General features: G+C 33.3%; 2 protein-coding genes across 3 annotated transcripts in view; one reads left to right on the top strand and one right to left on the bottom strand.

Moving 5' to 3' along the window:
• The window catches only part of Sit (stuck in traffic), a 60701-nt gene extending 35545 nt beyond the window's left edge, over positions 1 to 25156 (bottom strand). For both annotated transcript variants that reach the window (XM_083042261.1, XM_083042263.1), the window contains exon 1: positions 25019 to 25156. The gene's annotated coding sequence lies outside the window, so the exon portion shown is untranslated. The remainder of the gene's footprint in view (positions 1 to 25018) is intronic.
• Positions 159 to 27457, top strand: LOC145938548 (very long chain fatty acid elongase AAEL008004). The gene is made up of 5 exons (XM_083042264.1): positions 159 to 743; positions 13744 to 14084; positions 19000 to 19137; positions 20853 to 21095; positions 25064 to 27457. Exons 2-5 carry the CDS (start codon positions 13746 to 13748, stop codon positions 25241 to 25243), a joined length of 900 nt encoding a protein of 299 aa, XP_082898390.1. The 5' UTR covers positions 159 to 743; positions 13744 to 13745; the 3' UTR covers positions 25244 to 27457.
• The last annotated feature ends 427 nt before the right edge of the window (positions 27458 to 27884 follow it).

The raw sequence follows: 27884 nt of genomic DNA, 5'->3' as shown, positions 1-27884 counted from the left end.
CCCCCAGACACAGGCCGCTTGAGAAAAGTGACCTTGACTGAGCGCGGCGCGGGGTTTGCAGACGATCACCTGGTAGGGCCCCGATCGGCGCAGCCCCTCCTCGCGCTCTCACGCGCGCTTAAACCCCACTTGAGTTAGCCAATACTTAAACCGCGGACTTACCGCGCCGCGAACTATTCCCGCAGCATCGGCCGTTGGACCCATAAGCGCACGTCCACGCATTTGTCTACACGCGCGTACACGCGTACACATCTCGATTCGGTGCGCGACCTCCACCGATCTTTCGCAGGACCGATCATTGTGCGCCGCGCGATCAGCCGGTGATCGGTATCGCGTGTACGCGATCGTAGGAGTATATGTAGCTGTCTACGCGCGCAAGTGTATCTTTTTTTATTTCGACCCCGCGAAAAGAAAAAGGAGAACCGCGTGAGCAATCGGTGCACCGAGTGACGACAGCCTCCCTCCGAGCCTCCGCGACCCTTCGCTCGTCGGAAGGGGATCCCCTCGCGATCGGTTGACGACGAGTCTGCCAGGTTCGAGGGAAGTGCGCGAGAGTCGAGCGAGCGAGTCTCCGATGATCCGTTTGATGCGTCGCTCGGAATTGATGCGGCATCATTGAATCACCCAGAGATCGGTGATTTCGGGTGGCTTCGAAGTAGCCAAGAGAGCAGGAGTGGTAAAGTGTGCGAAGTGTCCGACCAGTTTCTGATTGACAATCGAATCTGACGGAGCGTGAACGGAAGGTAAGCGCGTTTCGGAAATCGCGGGGAGGCGAGTGGGACGTGGAGCGAGCGAGCAAGTACGGTCCGAAATGAATTTTCGCCGCGAGAAATCGGACCGATTCCTTAAACGGATCGGTGCACGCGCGCGGACTGGCTGCAAAAAAAAATTGCATCGCGAAAATCCGCGCGAGTATCAAATATCGAGTGACTCGTTTAACCCTTTTTAAAATATGCTGCGTCAGAAAGCCCTGGAGAAGTCGAAGACAATTCGACATAATAATAATAATATTGAGATTATCAGTGTCGGACTTTTAGGAATATAAAAGACAAATTCTTTATGCTAATATTTTATGCTTTGCTCGAGTAGTGAAAATATTATATCACTGTTCTAACAGCCGAAATCGCGCGCGCGACCTGGCCACAGGTCAAATGCTCGAAGTAGTAGAGCAGTACGCTAGTGTCGTACAAAGGGTTAAGAGTACGAAGCGCTACCTGCTCCCTTAATTAGCACGGAGACTTTAGAACGGAAAGATTTTAAAATAGTTTTACGCATTACAATATCGATGATGCAATAACGGATCCACAATGCAATTAAGTTGTCTGCATTTTATATGCCAGACTCGTTAATATGCAAAATCCGCATTTAAATATTTTTAAGTCCGGCTGCAATCGGAATTATATTTTATCCGCTAAAATATATATTTTGTACAAAGTTTTTTCCTGGATACCGGTCGATCTCATCGCATTTTGTTAATTTTAATCCATTTCAAATTTTAATGAGCTTTGAAAAATAGAAACAAATACTTTGACATGAATGTCAAAAATTTCAGAATTTTTGAGAATTTTTCAGAAAAATTTTCTACAAGATACACAAAAAGATTAAGAAATAATGTGTATGTGTTTGTGTGTGTGTGTGTGTGTGTGTGTGTGTGTGTTGCACGCACGTGCGCACTCAACATGCAAAATATTATCAACGGTTATATTATTTCATTGCATATAATTAAATCAAGTTTAAAATTACTCTATTACTGGATTTCATTGCGAAAATAACCGTTGTTTGTTCACTGTCTAAATCATATCCTGTTTGTAACTATCGATAAAGTGGAACAAGTGAATTTTCTTCGACGCAACTGCATCATAATTTAACTGTGTCACATGTGCATTCTCACGTTATAGTAAGTTCTTAAAAAAAAAAATTAAAATGCCATATTCATCATTTTTGGCATTAACCTTCATTCTTTCTTTCTTTCTCTCTCACACTTCCCCCTTCTCTTTTTGCCATAATATTTTGATAAATTATTCTGTCAAAAGTGGGTCAAATTTGATCGCATCTTGCGAAAGCCATCTTCGCATAATATGCAATATTTCCGAACAAAAAGAATGTGTAATAATAATTTTTAACAAACAACTTATGTAAGAAAATATAGATAAATACGCACGCATGTGTGTAGTAATATAATAAATAAAAATGAAATATATATATATATATATATATATATATATACGTGTCTTTTCGAAAAAATTAAATTAATACTTTTATAAAATATATTTTTAATATTTTCATAAAATATATATCATTAAATGTATGTTTAGTAGCTTTAACTAATTTTATACAAAAACATTTAAAAACTATATATATATTTTTTTAAAGAAATTTATTTTAACGAGATGCTATAAGAAAATTTCAAGAGAGTGAGAAAGAAAAGAATTTCATTAAATAAATAATAGAATTTATTAGCCTGTCTAATGTTTAAATACGTAAATATATATTCTTGAAAATAAAGACGCACCTGTATTTTATAATTAAAAAGGAAAATATGTGCGTTAGAAACGTTGCAATTGCCTTAATGCAAAATGTCTGGCCCTATCATGAATGCTGCATATATACATATGTTGTTTCGGCAGGTGACAGAAAGATGATCCTTTCTCAAACTATGTAGAAACTTCGCTCGCCTCGCTAGTCTGTGTACACGAGCGCGCATTTGCTTTGCATGGTCAACTACCTGTTATAATGTAACCCCCACGTATGTGTGTTCAGGCACGTGAAATGCGACCCATTACACAACCGTCTCGAAACACGCCATAATATTCGGCACAAGGTCGCTGGACCGTTTTCGAGCCAGTTTCTTAATAGCGCGACGCGATTTCGCGTATCCGAGAAAAACGAAGTCTGCCCTTTTCAGAGCGACGTCAAATATTTGTAGGTTGCGCGTAAAAAAAAGTTTCGGATTTTTTAGCAAAATCTTTGATTCGTTACAGTTTGTAGTATTCGAATTTAATTAGACCCAGAAAATGAACAGAAAAACAATATACATTACATTAATATTTTTATAATTATAATTCATATAAACAAAGAATCCAGATAATAATATCAAATAATGAGAAATATATAATAAATTATGCATACAGATCAAATCATTTAATTGAAACTAAATAACTGCATAATTGCATCGTTTTTGCTGATATACAAATGCAAATGAACAATAATAATATCCCAGTAAAAGAGAATAAATCATTTATGTATAATATCGTTAATAACTATTTTTTTCATGAAGTGAACAAACATGAAGTTGAACAAACAAAATCAGGATGGCAAAAAGATACACTAATCTGAAATATCGTTTTCTCATACGTAATTAAATAATTATGATAATGATCGTTTTCTAGATCTTCTTTGATTATGAATATTTGTAGAACTATCTTTGAAAGATAAAAATACATTTAGGAAAGATAAGGATATTTTTCTTACTGTAAGGATATTTGTAGTAAGAAAAATATCCTTGGACTGAATTGTCTTATAATATTATAGTATATTATGAAGAATAATAATAATAAATAAATTATTGTAGTATATGAATCAAATATAGACATAAATGAGAATATGCATTTGTACAGACATTAACGAATTTCCGACGCTTTTTTGCACTCAAAATTCATACTTTACAATAATACAGCACGGTTTGCTTCCATTTAAAGTGAGAAATAATCTTTTAATCTCGAAATCGTAACAATATAAATATGCGTTATACTAATCGAAAACATCGTAAATGCCAATTTGTTTCGTAAAAACCCGGATGTGCTATTAAAAAAATATATTTTTTTTTATAGAAACTTGTCAGCTTTTTTATATATAGCTAAATTATATATCTAATAATCTATAAATTTTTCTACCAAATTAATTCGTCTCTTTACAAGTAATTTCGACTCAAATATAACAAGAAATTTTTTAAAAAATCTTATGACAAAATATTATATCTTTCTCAATATTTAAACGAAAAGATCGTGCATACTTGAATGTAGCTTATTGAAATATATATATCGAATATAAAAAAATGTCACATAACATTACGATAAGTATGATATGTTATAATTATGCAAATCATTCGATAATAGGTTGATAAAGTATTGATTGACAGATTGATGAAGTACAGAAGAAATAAACGATACAAATTTTAATAAACTTGAATATGATTAATATTTGAAAAAATTCCAAGTTCATATTCGACGTATATATTATACACAATTCTTATATCGCATTTTCGGTTATTAAACTTTTAAAGATCAACAAAGAAGTCAAGAAAAAGATTTTTGAAGCTACTTTATTTAAGCGCTCTTGAAGTTATCAGCTTTAATAAAATCCTTAAGTTTTTTATTAACGTCATTAAACGAATAGAGATGATAAAATAATCATCTGATTAAGTATAATATAAGCGTTCGATAGTCTCTGCCGAGATGAGTGATCATCGTGATGCAAAAAGTGTTGAGGCGAAGAAAGAAATAAATCTTGTATTTACACTAGAGATTAACGTATGATTTCATGTGACACAATACATCTCTCTGCAAAGCTCTGAAGATATTTTATGCTAGTCAAGGCTAAGATCTCTCCAACTGACTGCAGAATTTCGAAAGAACGTTAACGTATTGTTGCTTTTATCCAAATCGAGGACACTTGAAACACTTGAGAATTGCAGGCAATTACTTTCGAGTTGTTAACGATAACGCTTTCATCTCTCCTTTAACTATTACCTTCTAATTTACGCACTTAGCATATCAGTTGACAACATCAATAAATGCCTAATCTGGTCTGAAATATATATGTACAACATTCATATCCGTATTTATAGTCCTGATTCTGCTGAGAACTCAGCTTGAGACATGATATGGTTTAATAGATGAATTTTGAAAATCAATTTGATTTCGTTCGTAACCTCGATTCAAGTAGAGATATTCAAGAGAAAATTTCAGTTAAAAATTTCAGTTGATCTTTAATCAAAATGGAACTATTGAATCGTTCGTATCTCAAGACATAAAATCTGAGTATCTAATCTGATACGTTCTTGAGATTTGAAAAACGACTATAAATATGGATCTAAGAACTTGAGAAATAATTTAATGAAATCTTTAAATGAAATACATACACTAATATTCTATTTACAAAAATGTATAAATTTTCCCTCCCAAAATACAATTAAAAAAGAACTTGCCGGTCTTCGTTACTTTCAATTTTGTAGGACTCTGTGTGCACATACTATATTTTTATATAAATTATTTTTTGATGATGTTTTCTTCAAATCATTTTACGATTTGATTCTCATCATTTGCAAAAATTCGTCCTCTTTATAAACAGACTGTACAAGATTAGCAAGCTCTTTGGAAAATCTTAATGTAGAAACAGAATTAGCCAAAAAAAACGTACTTTCACATCGAACAAAAAATCAAGTACGATTTTTTTTTCGCTGACTGGGAGCGGAATCGAAGTAAAACATTAAACGACGAATTGGAAACTGAAGCGCGCCTCATAATTAACTCCCCTAAAAATGCTCCTAGAAGATCGGTTGACAAAGAAAAATTACGAGAACGACATATGGGGTAAAGAGTTTTACGACGCGATTGTTATACCTGGCAGCCAAATAAAATAGTTATGTTAAGCAATAAATTTCAATTATAAATTTTGAGAAAGAACACAAATATGCGATGCTATAACTTGTTGAAAATTAACTGCTATATCAATCTACTATATTTGTAAAAGAAAAGCAAAACTGCAATAGATTATCAGATTTTCTTGCATTTTTACGGAAGAGGAATGTTGAAACTTGAGAAAACGACCTCAAGTAAATAACCTAGAGAAGAGAATGTACATAATTTTATATTGATTTAAATCTCTGTGACAACATAATATTCGTTATAAAGTTGTAACATATTTACTCCTACTTTACCTCATTTCTGTGTGAGAAGTTCAGAAAAATTTTACAAAATCTTTAAAAATGGACAATTATTAATCATATCAGAATAGAAAATATCGCGGCATCATATTTATCTCATCATTATTTCGATTTATATCCCATCATTACCTTAATCTTGGAGTCACTTTGCATGTGTGATATTGGTTAATTAATTTGATCTAACTCGTCCCAAATGTTAAAAATTAAGTATATTATATTTCGTACATTTTCTGAATCCGCACACTATATCATCATTTTATTCATGAATCATAAATCTGCGCTTTTACCTAGACATTTCTAAATAAATGGCGTCGTTACTCTCGTAGAGCGGTGAAAACCGTTCTTAAAAGTCGATAGATTTCGATCGCGCAAGAACAGGCTAGTAGCACGGAGAAATTAGCGAATAATACCCGTTTTTTTTTTCGTATGCAAGAAAAGAATTATACGATGACGTATAACGAGTAAATCGAGGGAGAACGCGTTCTGCTATATAGAGCGTTCATTTCTGTTTGCGAGTACAAATAATGTAGGAAGAGCAACCACTAAAGGAGCATCGATAACGAACGGTAGTGAGCGTGTTGTTAAAGAGCTACTAAACCGAACAAAAATGAATGAAGAAGAAGAAATAAAAGTCAAACTGAGGATCGTGTGATCTGCAATAATCGTATACAAAATATCGTACTCTATTTCTTTCTTTCACAATAATTAATTAATTTTAATAAGTATAACAAACTACTCCATGAAGCTATAATATCTTTTCGAATCTCTAGTCAAGAAAATAAAGTGAATTTTTTTTACGAACAAGAAGTAGAAGTAGAAATTGGATCGATTTAATATAAACTTATTACAACTCTCATCGATCTCATCTCTTTTTTTCGTTTTTCGAAAATTAAATACCATCGTTAAAATTATTGTTATGAAATGGCAAACAAAAAACTATGATACAAAGTTACCAACATTTTCTGGTTTGTCTCTCTCATTAAAAACAGCAAAACGGAAAGCGTGTATTTAAACTACACACACACATTTATATTACATATTGATATTACTTTGTGTATATGTATATACTTCGAATGTGATTCAACTACAGTTTAAAAAAATTACAATGTATGCAAAAATAATATAATTTTCATTTTTTACACTTTTGAGGCAAAACATGTATAATACAAGATCAGATGTATATTAAAAGGTTTAGAAGATTTTAACACGCCTAAAAAATTGTTTTTCGCACCTATATATATATATGAATAATTTATAGAATTTAAAATACAATCTGAAAGTAAAAAGATAAGAAATTATATATAGATAAAAATTCATTAACCCACAAAAACTATAAAAGAATTACTGAAGGCACATCATTAATAGCCAAAGTAACGTAACCTACTTAACACGCTCTCACCAATTATAACATGAAGAGGAGGAATCAACGAAAAATGGTTGAAAACATAATCAATGAAATCAAGTGAACAATATTCTATCAATCGTGTGTGTAATATCTATGATTTTTTTTTCGTGTATTGATTTCTCAGAGGAAAAGCTTTATCATCAAAAAATAAGATTATTTCATTCATAGCTCGAAATATGTATTCGAAAATAAAATAATAGCATAATCAAAAAGAAATGCAAGAAAATTAAAGAAAAGATTCACAGATTATAGAAAATAAAATCTCTTAAATTTCTCTCCAAAGACAAATTCTCTTTTGAGTACCTGCTAACAATTTAATTAATTATATAATTAATTCATAATCACGCGTAATTAAATAATTCATTATATATACTTGATGCAATGAAGTTCTCAGAAAGTTCTCATTATGTCTATATTTACTTTCGTTGGCAAAAATTTCACCGGTTTAACCGGTATTCATATAACTTTTAATTAATTTCATATAACGTTTAATTATCATATTCACCTTGTTTGAAATGTACAAGAATGATTCTTCTAAATAGTTTTATAGATACGATATTCAATGAGATATATATCTATCGAGGACAATATCGAGCAAGAGGATGTTAAAAGAAAAGACAACAGAGAGATGAAAACCGGTTTACAAAACATTCGGCAGAAGATAGAATTGTTCTTTTGTCGCACTTATATTATTAATGCTTCTGTTTTACTAGTTACGGATGTGCTTTCTTGACACGGTTGTAATCCGGTCAATATGCCGCATCAAGACTGCAATTTCTTAATTTCTCGATTGCAATCGAACCAATCGCATTCTTTTTACATAAACACATAATGCTGTTAAGTTCCACTTAATCGATTGACTCTTAATAAAAATATTGCTAAACGATTATTATACGCATGAAGCAAAAAGCTGACGTTAGCAAAATGGTTTTGCATCGGCCGGGAAAACGAGACGAGAGAAAGAGAAGCGCTATGCAAATTTCTTCGTGAGATTAGAGTATGTGTGATTCAACGTATGCATAAAATATTGTTAGATCGTGCTAAAGAAATAATAGCTTTTTTAACTTTATTTCCAGAACTTAAATATATAAATTTTTTTATGGAATGACAACACAAATAAGATTATATAAAAAGATTAGGTGAATGCTCGATTCTCTTCAGCCGAAATGTCAGGGAAAAATCAAAACGTCCTCGAAGAAATGCCAAGCAAAAGTGATACACACGTGCGTTAAAATTTTGATCGGAGGCAATTAGTAGCACGAGACCGGAAAGTAAGAAGAAATACGCGCGCGAAAGGGAAGAGAGTAATCGCGTGAGAAAGTGCGAAGCATAGAATCATCGATAGAAGAGAGAAAAGAGGTCGAGGAAGGAGAGGAGATAAAAAGGAAGAAGAATCACCTCTCCCATGACAACGGCAAACACCTCGCGTTACACAGTCGATCCGGACAGAGGCCGATCGGCAATTAAACGGTCGGGGACGACCCACTTACCCACTAAACTCAAAGAGCCGCGCACGGATGTTGCCATCGTATCATCGGAATTCTCTCTCATTGAGAGAGAATTCGCCGACGACACTGGCTACACGGCTACATTTCTCTCTTTCTCCAGCATCTCCCTCTGCTCGCCACCTTCTCCCGATCTCATCTTCCCCGTATTTTCGCGGCCGCGCCGAGACTTTCTCTAATGTAACGAGTACCGTTTTACTCTACGGATCGTGCCGTCTGCGCGGTGTACCAGCACCGAGAGATGAGACGTTCTCTGAGATGAGACGGCGCGGATCGGGGATCCGCATGTCGGACACCTCGCGTAAAACGCGTGCCACTATTAACCTTGTCGGATCCGCAGCTCTCCCCGAGAGAGATAAACTTAAAAGTCATTACGATGATATTGATTAAATTGAATGGTGAATGGGTTGAAAGGTTTCACTATGCAACAGCGTATTTTTCACGTAATAAATTAAATATATACATGCGCATATATAAATGCATCGTTCTTTCTCTTATATATATAAATATATATTTTAAGACATTGTTCTTTTTCTCGAAAATTTTATTTTCGTCTCGTAAGAAAAAAAATATCTATTTCCATGAATGAAGAAAATTGATTTTTCGTTTAACGTTCGATTCCAGAACGAATAATATAATTGACATATAACTTCTTTTATTCTATAATTTGTAATTTCATAGAAAAAAAACTAAAGATAAACGATAAATGGCGAGAAAAATTTAATTTAAACATTGAACGTACTTGCGAATTCTCGTCTGACGTAAAGGTCTGACGCAAAAATAAAAACGTGAATGAAATAAAAATTCAATAAATTTGAATTCTAGATCTAAAATTTAACGGAAATCCACATAATGTAATACTTTCACTTAGGCAACGTAGAAATATTTGTAGAAACTTAGATCATTAACCCAGATTCTCTTAATAAACAGTGCAACGCGTTTTTTTTTTTTGCGTAATCCTAATCGCATAAGCAACATTGACATCGTCGACATGACATGATCGTGTTTAAATAACGCGTATATCCGGGGTATATCTGAAATCGGAGGATCGCGGATTCGTTGCGGAGTAACGTTGTAACGTTGAAGATTGCAAACGCGCGAACGCAAGAGAGCCTCGATGTCTCTCCGTTTCAGGACAATGCACATACGCAATTCACGCATATACAGGCGCTATACGTAAAAAGTGATGGTAAAAACTAGCCGTTGTAAATCGTACAGAAAAAGGCGAAGGGCCACGTAACGACATTGAGCAACCTTCTTTCGGCGTATAGCCGTTACTCCAGTTTTCGCAGTCCACGGAACTGCAATATCATTTACGCAAACTCTCCGCTGGCCTTAGAACGCCGCGCCGAGGCGATAATCGAATCGCGGCTCGTTTACTTTTCTGGTCTACTTGCCCATCCCCCGTATCCATTTTATAAGCAGAATTTATAAGCGTATTTCGATAACCGCGCGCGCGCATGGATATATATACAATACAAGTGTTACAATAGACAATGTGTTCCCTGTTCGTATAATTGGACAAGATTGTGCCATGTGCGGCTCATTGTCTAAGAAGGATCCTTGAAGAGAATAGTCGGTTCTCCAATCACATGTTATTTGAAAAATTTTCAACGTGTAATTTAATGTAATATTAATCCCAAACGCGATTGTTCCAAGGATCTTTTTTACAGACGATGAGCCGCACATGGCATACAATTGAAAATAACACAAAAATTTAGAAAAGTAATTAAATTATAAAGAGATTATAAAGAAGTCTTAATTTTTCAGACTATGTTTTCTCGAGCAACTTGGAGCCTTTTGAAAAACTTTCAGTAATAAATCGATAATTTTAAGATACAATATAAATTTTAAATATGTACGAGGACGTCCTTTAAACGATTCTAATGCATAATATGAAAATGCATATTGCAGTTGCATCATGATTACGGAAATCATGAGTAATCAAATTGTGAAGATGTCGTTACGATCTTTTCTATCTCGTGCCAGACACGCAATTCTCTCCAAAGTATCTTTAAAAAATGATAATACTTAACTCGCGCGTCCGCCGAAAGTGTCAAACTTACATCACGCAAATACGGAAATCATAAGCAATCGAGTGTTACAAATCGCGAAGACGACTATTCCCGCGATTCCGCTCCATTCGATTAGCCGGTGTCACCCAACGTGACAGCGAAAAAAAAATACACCGAGGGAAAAGTCTCTCCGAAAGGTGATTATGATTACGTGGAGTCTTAAATCGGGCGCGGAAGTGAAAATAACTGCGGCGACGAAAATGATTTAGACGATTACGAGGACAGACTGTCTCCTCCGTCGAGTTACACGAATCGGTTGTTACACGCGAAAATTCGGACGACTCATCTATAATAATCCGACACAAATCGTCAGATCTACGCGGGAATGTAACCTAATGACCATATGATAAAACGGTATTGATGCGTGGTACGTAAGATTACGTGATATAGATTTTTTTCGCGATTAACGGCGAGAAAGTGTCATTCGTGAATTAGTGCTGTCCATCGACAAAATTACAGTAATAACGACAAGCTCTAAATCTCGAAAAGTGCATTACGTGACGCGACGAAGACAAAGTGCTGAACATGCGACACAATACTCAATTATCATCCATAACACGACTGTTCCACGATTATGCGAATTTATCGGAAAGGATCAAATATTTGTAAGCACGATTATGTATGCATGGTAAATATTGAAGATAATCTTCGACGAGTCAAAAAACTATGATTTATTTTTTTTAGCTATTGGTTTTTTTCTCTCTCATCTCTGTTTTAGAAGTTGCAAACACTGATAATTTCAATAAACATATTTTCGATTATTTTTTTCTTATAATTGTATATAAATATATAAACAAATATATAATCAAAGTGTACAATTGTATAGAAAATGTGTGGCATGTAATTTGAAAACGATGCATATTATATCAAATAATAAGATTAAGGATTTAATTCACTGATATATATTCGTCTATGTTTAAATGCATTAAAATCATATTGTTCGAGAGCTTCGGTCTCTAGAAGCTGTCGTGAAATCGTTAGAAATCAGCGTCGGTTAGTCACCGGATGAGGATGATGCTTGCGATTTAGCGCAGAACAGAATGATACGTATACATGCAGATGCATCTGCTCCGTTTTCTTGAATATAAAAGTTGACTTTAGAATTCGATTAATATATGTGTATATATATATATATTTCTGATAAATTAATTATTTCTATATATTTCTATATAATTATTTCATATAATTATTTTATATTGTTTCTATATATTTTTAATAAATTAAATATTTTATAATAATTATATTTTATATTATATTTACATCCACATATATGCAATATATATATAAAATATAATTATTAAATATTTAATTCATTAGGAATATATTCTTAACACACATTATTTTGAATTCTTGCGTTTCCAACAATACGTAATGTATATTGTTAAATGCGAGATTCTGTGTTAAATAAATCAAATATTTGTTAGATTATTCATTATTTACTTATTTACTAGATCGTATAATATTTTTACACATTATACGTTTCTTTTAAAGAGCGTTTGCGTGAGCGCAGCTTCGCTCATAATGCTTCAACTTCGCGCATTGCATTCAACGGCCTTATATTCGCAATCCTCTGACATGATTGCGTTCGCTTCTAAAACAAAGCCTCAGTGATTTATTCGATCGTATGCAAAACGGGACACAGAAAAAAAAATACGGGGCGATTGATGGGAAGGATGAGAACAAAAGAGGGAGGGAGGGAAAGAGAAGAGACCGGTTGATATCCGTACATAAAGTCGCAGCGAAAGCGTGGCACGATGACTTTGCGATAACGCGAGGATTCTTAATGACGTCCTCAGCGAACTTCCCGACCCGTTGCGTTCATATTCATACGAACTAAACTCGCTTCGATCAACGATTAGGATTACACATATGTGTAATTGCGCGTGTCAACGTGAGCGGAAAGAGTTATTCGCGAATCTCGCGATTGCGGAATTTCATTGTTTAAGAGAATAGAATTCAGTTAGTCTATGATAGATAATAAGTCTCTCCAATGCATATGCATTAGAAAGAAAAACACACGTCCATCAAAAAACAAATAAGTATTAATTTTCTTGAACAAATTAAAATTTATTAAAAATTAGAAATTAGAAATTAGAAATATTTTATTGATTCTTCCGAGCTCATTTTTCTACATCAAAAATTACACATGAATTTTTTTATTTCTAATATAAATTTTAATTTATTCAACTTTATTAATTATAAGTTTATAAAATGGACTATTTTCTCGATCTAAAATAAGATACTAATTGTAGATGTCCTGATAAAATTGTAGAATGCCTCTTGCCAGATAAAAAATATTAAGACCTGACTCGAATAAGAAATTAATCTGATTGTGAGCCTGGATCGCGCGTAACTAAGCGCAACCCACGCGAGTGACAGACTATGTATGCATATCCATTAATGAACCGGACTAGGCCAGGTATTTATTAAACTTTGGAATGTAGAGATCTGAAATTCCTTGAGACTTTATTTTTACTAAGATATTAATCCTTTCGTCGTCAAAGAAATAAGCTTGCCGCTGTTCCACATTTTCGATTTGTAAAGAATAATGATGATTAGCACATACGTCTTAATAGTATTCGGAAAGAATACATTTCTCGCATTCACACCTATATTGTCCACAAATTAAAATATCTTTCCCTCGTAACGCAATCCGGTATTTTGCATATATCTATACACATATAAATGAAAATATTCTGAAATTGCTTAACACGACAGCTTTTATAAAATTTTCCGATTGTGTGTAAAAATTCAGTGGGTATGTAACATTTTTTAATTTTTTGATTCAATTAAATATAAGTTTGTTTTTTCTAGAAATGGCATCGGCGGCAGCAGAATTAGTAGCGGAAAGGGAGCCGGAGCTCAGGCTCGAGATGACGGACTCAAACAGGACATTCGTAGGAGCCCAGGGCTTGGTCAAGATGGCCCTAGATCAATACACGGAGATTCTCGCGACAGTCTCAGATCCGCGTGTCAGCGACTGGCCGCTGATGGATTCGCCTATACCGACAATCCTCATCGTGCTCCTTTATATATACGGCGTTGTCATATTCGGCCCGCGTATGATGGCCAACAGAAAGCCCTACAAACTCACAAACGTCCTGATAGCGTACAACGCGTTTCAAGTCATCTTTTCGCTAGGGATGCTGTACGAGGTAATATTCTCGAATTTTCTACAATTATTACGTAATCGAGCACGCGATAAAATTAATTTTATCTTTTTAGAAAAATAAAATTAATTTATGATTTCTCATTAATATAAAATCAACATATATGTTGTTTTTAAATAATATAATAAATTAAATAAATTCAGCACACAAAAATGTGACACTCTTATTTTAAAAAATTACGAAAAATTATAATATTAATAAATATGATAAAATTTTTTAATCTGATTAAATTTTTGTCTTATACAATCCAAAGTTTGTTATTAATAAAAGTTAAAATATCGTATTGAATAAAATATAATAGGGAAGTTGTTTTGCTTCAGATAATTTTAAAAATTGGCAAATTTTAAATAAATGTTTAAAGCGAAATATATTATAAGAAAAAACATCGAAGAAGATACAATCGTTAGATGAACCAGTACAAAATGATTATTGAGAGAATCATGAAAGTAGATACCTCGGCAAAGAGGCACACGAGCTAGAAATCGTATAATTTGTGATCGTGCAACCCTTGGGCGGGAAAACGTGCTCGCGAGGAATGCAAGAGCAATGATGAGAATGAAGGAAAGAAAGGAAGAGAAAGAAAGTATGTATGTGTGTATGTGTGTGACTGAGAGAAAGAAAGAAATAAAGAAAGAGCTTGATACGACCTTGTCCAAGTCACCCTTGACTTTCGCGTCTTCTCATAGCCATCATTAGATTCTTGCTATATAGGAAAACGTACGCGACGTGCAAAGTTCATGAGCGCTAACGATTCTCAGGATCTAAGGACTCGGTCGACGATCGAAGCCGGTCAAGCAACTTCTACCTCGTCTCGTTATATAGGTCACGATGTAAGTATGCCGTCAGTATAGTACAACGTATACGCGAGATCGAAAAGGATCGGATCACTAGTCGCGGAGATGACGATGAAGAATCGAAGTGGACAGTCGCGTACGAATTCACGAGATTGCTACGGTTAACAAAGTGTGACGGTGAAAGGAGATGATGAATAGTTCGCGTAATCGTCGACAAAGAGAAAAAGAGAGAGATCAAGGAAGAAACTTTGACCTAGAACTTCGATTATACTGCGCGAAAAGTCAACGCGATCACGCGACAACTAAATTCGTTTCCTATATTTATTATATATTATATTATATGTATCCTATATATTATATGTATCTCTTAATTAAACTCCATCCGGTCTTACTTAGATACAGACAGTATTCAATATATCGTATTACATATGCTAAATAAGTGTCTTATATCACTATCATTTACGTTTCAATGCTCACGTAAATTACTGCACTGAAAAAACAATTTGTTAACTTGACTAATGGGTCTATTCTATAAAAATACTCTGAAACGCTGTATCTCTATAAGCTATGTAGCACTGTAGAGCAAAAAAGAAAGAGCGAAGAGCAAAAAAAAGAAAGAGCTAAAAAGCTACAGAGCTACAGAGCTTATAGAACGAAAATTTTCTTACAGAATATACGACTAAACCGTTCAACTAAATTATTATTTTATTAATTGAACATATATTAATATTTAAGTCAAATACACGTTTTGTTAGATTTAATATGTTATATTTAATTTAAATATTTTTATATATTCAGTTAACAAAATATTATTTAGTTGAACGGTTTAGTTAAGTTAACAATTTTTTTTCAGTGTGTACGCTAAAAAATAATATGTTGATTAGACAATCATAGAGAACGGTGAACTCAACAAATTGCAACAAATTGTCTTAAAGCGAGCCAGTTAGATGGCCGGAAACAGAAATAAACAGAAATTTGCACAACGTTTCCAACTAATTCTCGCTACGCGAGAACAAATAAGGCTGATGTCCCATGGAGCGGATTGCGCGGAAGCGGAACCAGCGGATCGCCAATCACGGAATTATTCCCATAGAGCTCGACGAAGGGCTCTATCGGAATAACTCGGTGATTGACGATCCGCTGGTTCCGCTTCCGCGCAATCCGCTTCATGGGACATCAGCCTAAGAAATAAAAAAACAATAAAACAAATTTACAAAAAAAATTATAAAACATTTCCGAGGAGACTCATAATCAACTTTTCAATTACTTCGAATTAAATTTAATTATTTTATATCTTAATTGATTATAATCATTAAATTAATTTTTTCTAATTAATAATATTTATAAACAGTATTATGTATATATTCATATTTTTTGTTGTACCCAATGTCTTCAAATGCAATTATAAGAAACTTACACTATTTGTGTAATCTTTTAAAGTTAATGTTTAAAGTACATAGAAACATTAAGAACACACATACAAACGAGTCTTTAAAAATTATAAAACAAATTTATCATAAATTATTAAACTATTAAATTATTAAATTTTTGAAACCGAGTCGTCTCTCGAGAGATTTAATTAATTTGGATTCAAACAAGCAGCAGCATACGAGCTCGTTAGGATTTTAAAGAGAAACATCAATAAAAAATTCTAAATCAAAAGTTGTAAATTGTTAAATTATGAAAAACTGTGATTAATTAATTAAGGAAAGTTTATCTCTCATACAACTTTTTAATATAGATTTAAAATTTCTATAATCGATAGTGTTTCCGATTCGTACATTTATTTTGAATTTAGAAAAACTATATAATACTATGGAAAAACAATAATTTAAACATTTTCAGAAATTTTCAATAATACAGACATAAAAACAAAAAATCATATTTCTTTTAAATTTTGAACAAAAATTTATTTTGTCATAAACATCATAATTAATTGGATATCTAGCGCGTTAATCTATTCGTAACTTTACTGGAAAACTTGCTCAATAAAGAATCTACAATTCTAGTAAAAGAGATGCAATCTCCGCTTCTCTGTTAGTAACCTTGACCTACCTTGATTACCGCATAACCAGGCGGCGAATATCTTTAGCAACCTTGTTCTGGACAAGGTTACTAAAATGCGAAAGCATCCGCTTTGTAATAATCTAATTAGAATATTAATTTCGCAACTCATTCTTCCACTTGCTAAACGTTGATCTTTCAAATGGCGAAAGTATATACCGCGAACTAATTTATACACTTATACTTTATATACTTATTTATGCATTATACTTTTGTAGTTATGTCATTCCTATTATCGTATTTATATCGTATAATTTTATCCAATATATTTTTTAACAGATTTTTTTATTTCTGCTGCAGACATAGAATGAATATGGTTTTAAATATTTTCGTGAATTTCACGTATATGCTAATGCAATTCTACGTGCATTATTAATTGTACGCGTTTTTATCGCAATCCTTAATGTAAAACGTTTAAAATATATCCGAATAAAGGATTAAAATATATGTATAAATATTCCAAAAGTTTCGACATATATATAAACTTTTACGTCAGTATTATTAAAAATTTCTGAAAATGTTGAAATTATTGTACCTATAGCAGTATTTTCTATGCAAAAAAAAATATATATATATATTATACATTCATATTACAAATATTAAAAATGTCAATTTATTATTTCCGTATCATCTGTTACAATCTCAACTGTGACAGGAAATATTCATAAAGAAGTGTAATATTTCATACGGACACTACAACTTTATACTGTTGCTCAATCAATCTATGCACTCATACGCGTTTGGTTAACAGTGAGACATCCTGTTTTCGACTTTCCATAAAGTGCTAAGCCTCGTTCGCCACTCCCAAGGCGCACGATCAAAAATACGAAGTAAAATTCCGTGTGGAAGGTCAAACAACAAGAAACAATTTTTCATGCGCAATGGAATGGATAATGAACGGTTGCATCTACGCGAAAGTTTATTTTGCAGAAGCTACTAACCGCAGTAACTGCTGTTTCTGCTAGAGAGTCAGTCGGGATAGCTTTTTGTATGCACGAAATGGGATAACTTTTCAAGATATTTCTATTCTCTCAATTATACAATAATTTTAGATCACTTAAAGCATATAATTTTTAACAGCTGTTCCTTTTATATTAAAAGCAAATAAAATAACATGTGAGCCATCACCGTCAAGTACGATTAATGAGGTGATGAAAAATGAGCCTCACACAAACCGTTCAGTATATATAAAATATATTTCAAATGTATTTCAAATAAATTATATGTATAACATACTTCCTAAAAAAATAAGAATATTTCAAAAGACGTTTTTTTTCTCGTCAAAAATATCGTAAAACTTTCTCAGATGCTTAAACTATTTAAAATAACCAAATGTAATAAATTGAATGAAAAATTGTCAAAAGTCAAGAAAAAAAATATAAACTTGTGTATGGAAGAGATAAAAAATAGGTTTATTATGCAAATATTAAGTAGATAAAAAATGCAAAAATATGCGAAACGGCTTTAAAATGCATAATTTCTCTTGATGGTTAGTCACTTGCTATACGAAAGTTGATAATGAAATATAACGCACAATCTTCAATGCAAACATTTATAACCGCAATCTAGAACATCAAATCAACGGAAAAAATTACCCTATATTTATTTAGCAATTAGCGATTATAAACGACGATCACATGTCTATCCAGAGAGAATATAATTTTAAAAAATTATAAAATTTTTTATAAAATAAATCTATTTAATTAAAAATTGTAAATTGTATTATTGTTCTTCAATTGTAATGATTTTGTAAGGCATGTTTAACTTTCATCATCCTTCGTAGGGAAAGCAGAGTTACCATTTGGCGCGACCCAATATGGTGAAATAAAACAAATGTTTGCTCAAACCGATATTACACAAAATTATATTTCATCAACTTATTGTGTTAAAGCATTTAAACAGTTCTTGTAAATATCGAAATAAATGAATTGAGACACCAGTTATCTTTAGCCGATTTACGAGGCCACGTTAAAGACTCAAAATTATATTATTGGAGCTAATTGATATATACGTCTAATTAGATGTTTTCTATTTTCTTATAGCACTTGATGTCTGGATGGCTACTTGACTACAGTTACAAGTGTCAACCGGTCGACTATTCCCACAATCCGTCCGCTCTGAGGATGGCGAACCTCTGTTGGTGGTACTTCATCAGCAAATTTACAGAATTTGCTGACACGGTATGACTCACTTTTATACATTCACGCAGCATAAATCAGGCAATAATCATGAAATAATCATACATTGCAAATCGGCGAATTTCAAAGAGAAATTTCTATTTTCAAGATTTTTCAAAAAAAAAAAAAAGTTAAGAGCAAACTAGCAAAATAAATATTCGAATCAACATGTAATTAGATAGGACTAAACATACAAAATAATATCTATATTAAAATAAATACAATAATAAATGAAGAAAGTATTATGCAGGTTTGTAATGAATGATAAGGATATTTCACGCAAGACGTCATACTAAACATTATTGACAATTTTCTTCGAAATGGTGTCATCAAAACATTCAAAACGACACTTTCCCTATTTAGAATATATTTATTAATAAAATATTTTCATCATAAGATTTCAAAACAGGATTTCCTCCGTTAGTCGTAAAGAATAAAAAATAAAGATACAATTTTATAAATATCCATCTATCATGATATTCACATTTTTTAAATGGAAATATCGATTATTATCAATTTTTTAAACAATTATTCAATATCTCAATGAGTAAGAAGTCCCGAACTATATAAAATCTGTTAAATTAAATCTCTAAAATAAAAAAGAAGACTGTATTATCTATTTGCACTTTCAAAATTTGCGCAAAATTTCTCTCTCTCTCTCTCTCTTTCTGTCAAATATGCAATCAATTGAAAAAAAATATTGCATATCTTTCACTTTGCTGTGCTTCACCACATACGATTGAGTGAACTACCCTGTACTTGCAACATATATTCATATGCATAATAAATAGATTGGGAGAAAGAGGCGGAGTACGCAGTTAACATATTTCACCAGAATCGAATAATCACGTACGTATATGCTCGCATATCCCTTCTCACAGCGCAATAACCCTTAAGCAATCGTTTCCATTAGCGCGAGCGGGCAGCGCCGAATTGCTTGTCGAGCATGCAATCATACTGGCGGATAAAAGGAGCAGATAAGATTTAATCAGCCGATCGCTAACTCGCGTTTGTTAGATACCCTGACCGAAGGAGCCAACAATTCGCCAAGTGGATGTTTGCCTACCTACCTACCCTCGCGAGAGAGAAAGCGCCTGTTAGACTTTCGAAATTTCGCGCGTACGAAATCCAACCGAACATAGGAATCATCGCGAAACGAACTCTTTCATTGTTCGTTGCTCAATTTTGACAGCGACGAGTGTTGCCACTATCACGTATCGAATGAGGAAAATTATCACACTCCGTTAATTAACGCAGATATTTTTGAGAAGATACACGATATAAAAGTTTTATTTGCCCAATTATCACGACAGTGAAATATCATCCACTTTCCTAAATGTACTTTATATATGTATTATAAATATAAATAATCAATAACTTTTCGTTATTTATTTTTATGTTGAAAAGCTTATTATTTGGGAGGATATATTTTTAATAAATAAATTATTATATTAATATATAATTTGTTTTAAATGACTGTCATAATACTTTGATATTTTCTCTAATAAAAAAACTTTCTTGATTGAGAATATCTAATTCTGATTAAATCTTGTGTCGTTTTACATTGTCATTAATATTGTCTTCAATTCATTTAATGTGGGTTAAACGGGCGCATTCCTATGTAAATCATAGGTCAGCAAATCTAAACCTAAGTTGAATGACAGGAAATTACGACCTCTCAGAAAATGTCGAAACATCATTACTCATCGAAATTTCAGATATTCTTCGTGTTACGCAAGAAGGACAGCCAGGTGACATTCCTGCATTTGTACCATCACTCACTCACACCTCTGGAGACGTGGATATGTGTGAAATTTATCGCGGGCGGTCATGGTACTTTGGGAAATCTTATAAACAACGCGGTACATGTGATCATGTACGCATATTATATGTTAGCAGCTATGGGTCCGGAATATCAAAAGTTCTTATGGTGGAAGAAGCATTTGACCACAGTACAATTGGTAAGTAAACGAACCTAATTAAATTACACATTCTTTTGTAAACTAATATTCATATGTTATTTCAAGAATGGAATTAAAATTAAATTAAATCAAGCCGTAATATATGCAATATTTTTTAACTATCGTTATATTATTTAGATCGAATCTAAAGATATATAAAATTAATAAATATATAAGAATCTTTTATCTATAATTACACAGTTAAGAACACAATTCAACGCAGAAAATTATAGAGGTAGAAACCTGTCCCAAATTATAGACTGTTTAACATGAGCTATATAAATAAATCTGAAAAAATCGCTATTTTTCAAAAAAGATCTCAGATTTCCTCGAAGTTCTCAGTCACTGTTCTTATGATAAATAGATCAATTTATTATGCGTTCTCTGGGGTAGATTTTTCCCCTCCCTTTCAAGCGCAATGTATGCAATGTATAATTTGCAGTGTATAATTCGACTCAATGCCTATTGGTACATTGCAGACATAAGAATGTTAGGTGAGATTCTGGGCGAGTATAATGCAGCAAAAATGTACACGTGATCCGTCGTTTCAAATGCGAGTGTATGGTAGTATCAAGCGATTTTCTCAATGCGTGAATCAAACCGATTCGCGATACCTTCTTCTTGCACAACGCAGGTTTCGCGATAATAATCCGCGTCGTTGAAAGTGAACGGATAAAAACACTACTGACCCGTCTCGCGTGCCTTAAAGGTTTAAAGGGTGTGCATCGGTAGCCCGTAAAATATGCTAATTGTTAAGACACGTAGCGTGTTTGCTTTCCTCCTACGAGTCCGCTTTTCGATGCAATACCTGCCTTTCTTCCACCATTAATAACACTAAGATAAACAGCTTCTTGCATAAAAATTAATGAGTACTAATTACAAGACGATAAAAAAAATTATTTTATATTTTAATAAAATTAATGCTCTCTCTCTCTCTCTCTCTCTTTCTTTTAAACAGAGAGACAGAAATAGAAAATTTTTATAACTGTCTAAAATTGTGCCCTCGCTTCGCGTCAGTAACTAAAGTCTACGATAGAACGTACTTTTCATTGCTCGTTTTTTTGCGTGCTACTTTACTGGTTGCGGTTTAGGATCCAAAACAGGTCTCGCAGCAGTTCGGCATTTCTCGTTACAATAATCGTGGCGATTTTAAAAATCAATCGGACATTTTAAATCTATGCAAAAATTATAATGAATACTATATCGAATCTGCATATACACAAGAAACTTGTAACAAGACACATTTTCGAGTGAGACAAAAAAATTGCGTGAAGGTAGCTTATTCCAAATTCATGAATGTTCCTTATATTTTTAGATTTAAAAATTATTACAGTCAGATAATATAAATAGATGGAAACAAAATACGATTATTAAAATCACTTTTTTATTTGCATCCATTAAACTAAGTTAAGCCCTGTTAAAATTTTTTTACTATATCGACTATACTACTCGAAGCATACTTAAAGAAGTATATTATTTTAAATTCGGCAATATTTTATAGAGAGAGAGATGTCACGACTTTTAGAAAAAATTTTATAGAGATGTTTCACGACTTTTTTTTAATATTCAAACTTATACACATTATGGCGGATTTCGTTCATTTCCATTGTCGATATCTCTTCGAATCGAGAAATATCTAAGATCGATCTCTGCTGGATGGAGGGCAAGTTTTCGACAAAGTATAGGCGCGCAATCATCTCCCCCTTTCTCACCGGATATATAATAACGTTGCTCGAATGAACAAACTTGCGATCGCTCGCGGATTCTGGGCCATCGGCTACACATTCGTGCTCGTTAGAGATCAGTCGGTCCCGGTCTCTACCTAGGCAAAATTTCATTGCGCTGTGTGTGCGCATGAAAGGTAGGGGTGAGGGAAAGTGAAAAGTACAACGCGCGCGCGTTGGGCAATTCGACTTGACTAGACCTCGCTTTAAAGCCGGCCACCGGACCTGGCCGACCACGCTGACGGTGGCGCAACAATTTGGCATTCCGATATGCCCGCGTACTCTGTGGTACACTGTCTTGTACCACCACCATCACCCTACCCCGGCGGCACCAGCATCATCATCACCGTCGCCGTTCTCGTCGTCGTCGTCGTCGTCGCGGGCGTCGCGAACCGGCCACATACCTACGAAGCCTCACCTAAATGCTCATTTATCCCGGTTTATCTCGCAAGACCATCGATCCGCTACATACTTGTAGAGATACAGGTGTACTTGCTTCTGTTCGCATTTTCCCCCACCCCCTCCGAAGAGTTTCATCTCGCGAGAGAACGCGCAGATAGATAAGGATATAACTAGCATTTAGAAAAAAAAGAAGTTTCGTCGATGGCGAAATGGTAGATCGGTTGTTTGATCCTTTAACGTTTAACGAACCGCAATTGCTAAATCGATTATTGCGACACCGAGAACTTGAACAAGTACGTAATTGTTGTAATAAACATGTAGTGTGGAAAAAATTTCGGTGATAACAAAAGATTCAAAAATTACAATGGAAACATATGCATCGGTTTAAATCATTTTTTTGATAAAATAACGAGCAATTTCGTTTGTCTTTTAAAATAAGTCTCATAAAGGATTAAAAGTTGAATCAGACCGACAGAAAATATTTGCATGCCTTTCTTGCTAAATCTAACAGCAAGGTGTTTGGCATTTAAGTAAATAAAAATGAGAGAAAAGGTTTTAGCAAATATCCAACTGGGAGATTCTACACATACGCTGCAATATATCAACTGCAAATGTTAATTTACATATTGCACGATATATTGGTACCTGCCTAATTATGAAAAGATATAATCAACCACTTCGACGTTGGTTGAAATCAATCAAACGATTTCGCACATATATATTCCTAATTAAATATTAGATTATTACAACAAAGAGATCTTTTCCCTCGACTTGATAAAGCTAATAACGAAGTGTTTGACATTTAAATGCAAGTAGAAATTAAAAAACTTTAGAAAATTATTCACAGTTTAAGAAAGAGATTCTATATACGCGACTCGTAAGATGCCAATGTCGCAAATGTCAAATTAGCACGATACGCGAAGATAATTTCTTATTTATAATTATGATGATATTCCCTGGTGTTTAATTTAATTAACAACATCTTTGAAATATCCGAAATAGAATTCCTTCGAAATAATATTAGCTTGCAACCGTTTCTTGTTTCATATACTTCGAGAGGGACGGATTAGAATAGATTATTGGTACCGAAAGTATATCGCGATAATAAAGCATGGACAGGTTTTTACCAAATAAACGTGCGGTTAATTTAGCTATCGGTACAGCGCGCGAAAACTCGGCCACATATACATATATAATATACATCTACCTGTACTTTCTATAAGTCGATTAACGGTGTCTGACATTTATGTGTGACGATTTGCCTCGTTGAATAGAATTTTTTTTATCGTACCGGTCCTCAAAAATAATTCGGGCGTGAAAAATACTAATTGTAAAATAAATTGCGTTCAAAAAGATTTAAAAGGCTCTCGCCTGTTGTGTGTTTCATTCACGGATCGGCCTCTCGATCGTTAAGAGAACGAACATGTGGTAGGCAATAGATTTATGAGTAGTTATTGCTACATAATGTATATTAACGTATTTTCTTCGAATTGCTTGATGAAGTCAATCGTGTTACAAAGTTGAGCGAACGAATCGCAATACGCAACACGACTCGGTAAAAGAATCGAAGAAAAAATTATTGTATAAAGATAAAATATAATATACGTCATATGAAATATGACGAAATCAAGAGTAGTAAACCAAATATACGCACAAGATAGAGTGTATAAAAAAGGAAGACTTAAATTAATTATTTTGCAAATTATAGGTTTTATACACTCGAAGCCTAAGTTCCCACGCACTTCTAGGGTTGCGTTATTAATTTTATTAAAATAAATTTGTTTTTCTTTCACTCACCAAAGTTGATTTCCAGTGTCTGGCTATGTCTGCGTTAACTTTCAGGTGCAATTCTTCGTGGTATTCGTGCACAGCGCGCAGGCCCTCATTTTCGACTGCGGTTATCCGAAACTGGTGGCGGGTCTTCTTCTACTTCACTCGACGATCTTCTTCGTGCTCTTCTCTGAATTCTACAGGACGGCTTATCGTAGAGGAAAGTCTGCAAAGGAATTTAAGGCTGAATAAAATACATGAAAAATGTATGGAAAAAAGAAAAAAATCTTCGTTCTCATGTTGAACGAAAATATGCACACACATATACACATGTCATGAATTCGTTCAAATGTAGCTCCCTTCTACACCGGTGAATCGACTTCGAAAGTCTGTCTCCATATGCTCGTTAATATATACAGATAAATATATATTCAGAATATACAAGCTGCAAAAGGAAACTCTAGATACACGCAATGGGGAAAATATCACAATTCTTAATGTACTCTAAAAGTGATGAAATTATCAAAGGTGAAGAGAGAAGTATACGATGACGAGTAAAATTTGCATTACCATCTCTTTTACGCCAATACTTTTATATTTACAGCATTTTTATATATACATATATAAAATTATATATATATATAAATAATATAAATTAAAAAATTATATATACAGGGTGTCCCCGAACTCGCGGATCAACTCTCGTGGGTAGATTCCTGGGATCATTTGGAGACGATTTTTCCTCAGCGAAAATGTCGAGGGAGGTCATCATTTTTTGCATGTTTCCAATTTTTGTCATCATGTATCTTTGTAACTAAGCCTTATATTAAAATTTTATTAAAGTAAACTCTATCTGAAATTAACTGAAGAATGTGATTTGGTTAATATTTTATTTCCACAAGGCTTAGTTTGTGAAAAACCCTTTATTTTCAATCGCTTATAACTCGAAAATTATTGGTGCCTCGACATTTTCGCTGAGGAAAAATCGTCTCCCAGGAATCTACCCACGAGAGTTGATCCGCGAGTTCGGGGACACCCTGTATATATATATATATATTAATTATATACATATATTATATGTGTATATATGAGATATATAAATATCTAAAGTAACAATTAAAAAGCTGCAAGTAATGAAAAAAATTAATAATGACAAGAAAAATTGATAAATGAAGAAGAAGAGTCAGTTGGCCAATAGGTTAATCGTATTAGACTCTCATATCCGTTTGAAGAAACGATATGCAATGAGAAATCTAAGATGACACAGGACACAGGAAAGAGTGTGCATTAGAAATCCCTTTTTATTCACTGATGCGACTGTTTCGGTCGCTTTTGCGCAGACATAAACCGTATTAGTTTCCGACACAACTTTCCGGTAAGACGATCGAGGTCAAACATTTCACTGGTTGCGGAGCAGTAGATATTGCTTCCGTAAGGAAGAGAATTCTTATTCGTTATACCTCTCGTGTCCTTTTCGCAGGACATCTCAGGTCTCGCGCACACTTTGAACGGACACTTCTAAAGAATCGGTTTCAAAATTGCTTCTATCAGGTCTTTAACCGGCTTCCTATCGCCTATTTTTTTTATTGAAAGTTTAAAAAAACATTCAATATGTTGCGCAATAATAAAATAAATCTACATAAAATATAAAGTCTAGAAAAAGCTTTAAAGTTAAAAGTTTAACAGAACGTGAAGAGAGCAACACAGAAAACGAAATGAAACAATGATAAAACCGATATGTGAAATTACATTGATTATAATACAGTTATAATTCAAGGAGATATACGCTTTGCCATATTAGAATTATCTGTCTTGAAAATTGTGCTCAATGCGATCGTACAATCTCTCAGAAGCTCGAAATCATCGTGTATCGAGCACACCGATCGGTCCTCAGTGTGTGTCATAATTTATCATTAATAAATTTCATAAAAATTAATTATAATACATTTTTTTCATCGAAAGATTCTGTGTAATAAGTAGAATTACTGTATATATAAAAATAGTTTTTTATATACGCGCGCACTTGGAGACTTATCGTCCCCAGCTAAATGATTGCTAAATGATTGATTCCATTCACGTATATTCACACGACTATGAATTGTAAAATACGCGTTTGTGCGATATTATCGCGAGCGCTTTTAATTCGTGTTTTTTTCTTCATGAATTTTAATTCTGCATCGAAAAATCTTTTGCAGAACTGGAATCTTTTATATCGAATCTTTGTACGCGCTCAATGTATCGTCATATTGCATCGATTTATTACAATCAGAAAAATTCTTATTAAATCAACTAAAGAATAATTCCGTAGAGTAAAAAGTATAATACCAATCTATCATGAGATATTTTGTGAATATTCAAGCTCAATGTGTGTCTCTACTCTTAATATATCTATTAATTGTGTCCAAATATGTATTTATTGATAAAGAATAAAATAAATATAACATAACTAAATGATTCAGAAAACAATCAACGCGAAGTATTAAATTAAAAATTCGAAACTGTTTTATACACAATATACATTGTTTGGTATAATTTTTATATAGATAATTGCGAAGCCGATTATACTATGTGTGTAAATCGAAAAAAGATACGTAAAATTTGATAATTATATTTTATATTATATTGTATATTCAAAATATGTAAAATTGAACCACGCTGTTGTATGTGAAATTAAAAAACATACACTCGCCGATGTTAACGAGACTCTCGAATATACCGCAATGCGGATTTACATATTATGAAAAAAAGTCAATGTTCAACGTGAAACAGTTAATATATGTAATAATAATTTACATATCAACAACACACTAATTAATAAATTCCGTTTACATAATTTTTATCTGACTAGTGATTACTTCGATTTCATAAAGAACGGAGCTACTTATAGCTTATC

Source organism: Prenolepis imparis, unplaced genomic scaffold, assembly GCF_030444845.1.
Source record: "Prenolepis imparis isolate NDT839.2.m4 unplaced genomic scaffold, iyPreImpa1.0 SCAF_7, whole genome shotgun sequence".
Classification (NCBI taxonomy): Eukaryota; Metazoa; Arthropoda; class Insecta; order Hymenoptera; family Formicidae; genus Prenolepis; species Prenolepis imparis.
The sequence above is the reverse complement of the archived record's forward strand: the minus strand, read 5'-3'. Positions and strand labels throughout refer to the sequence as shown.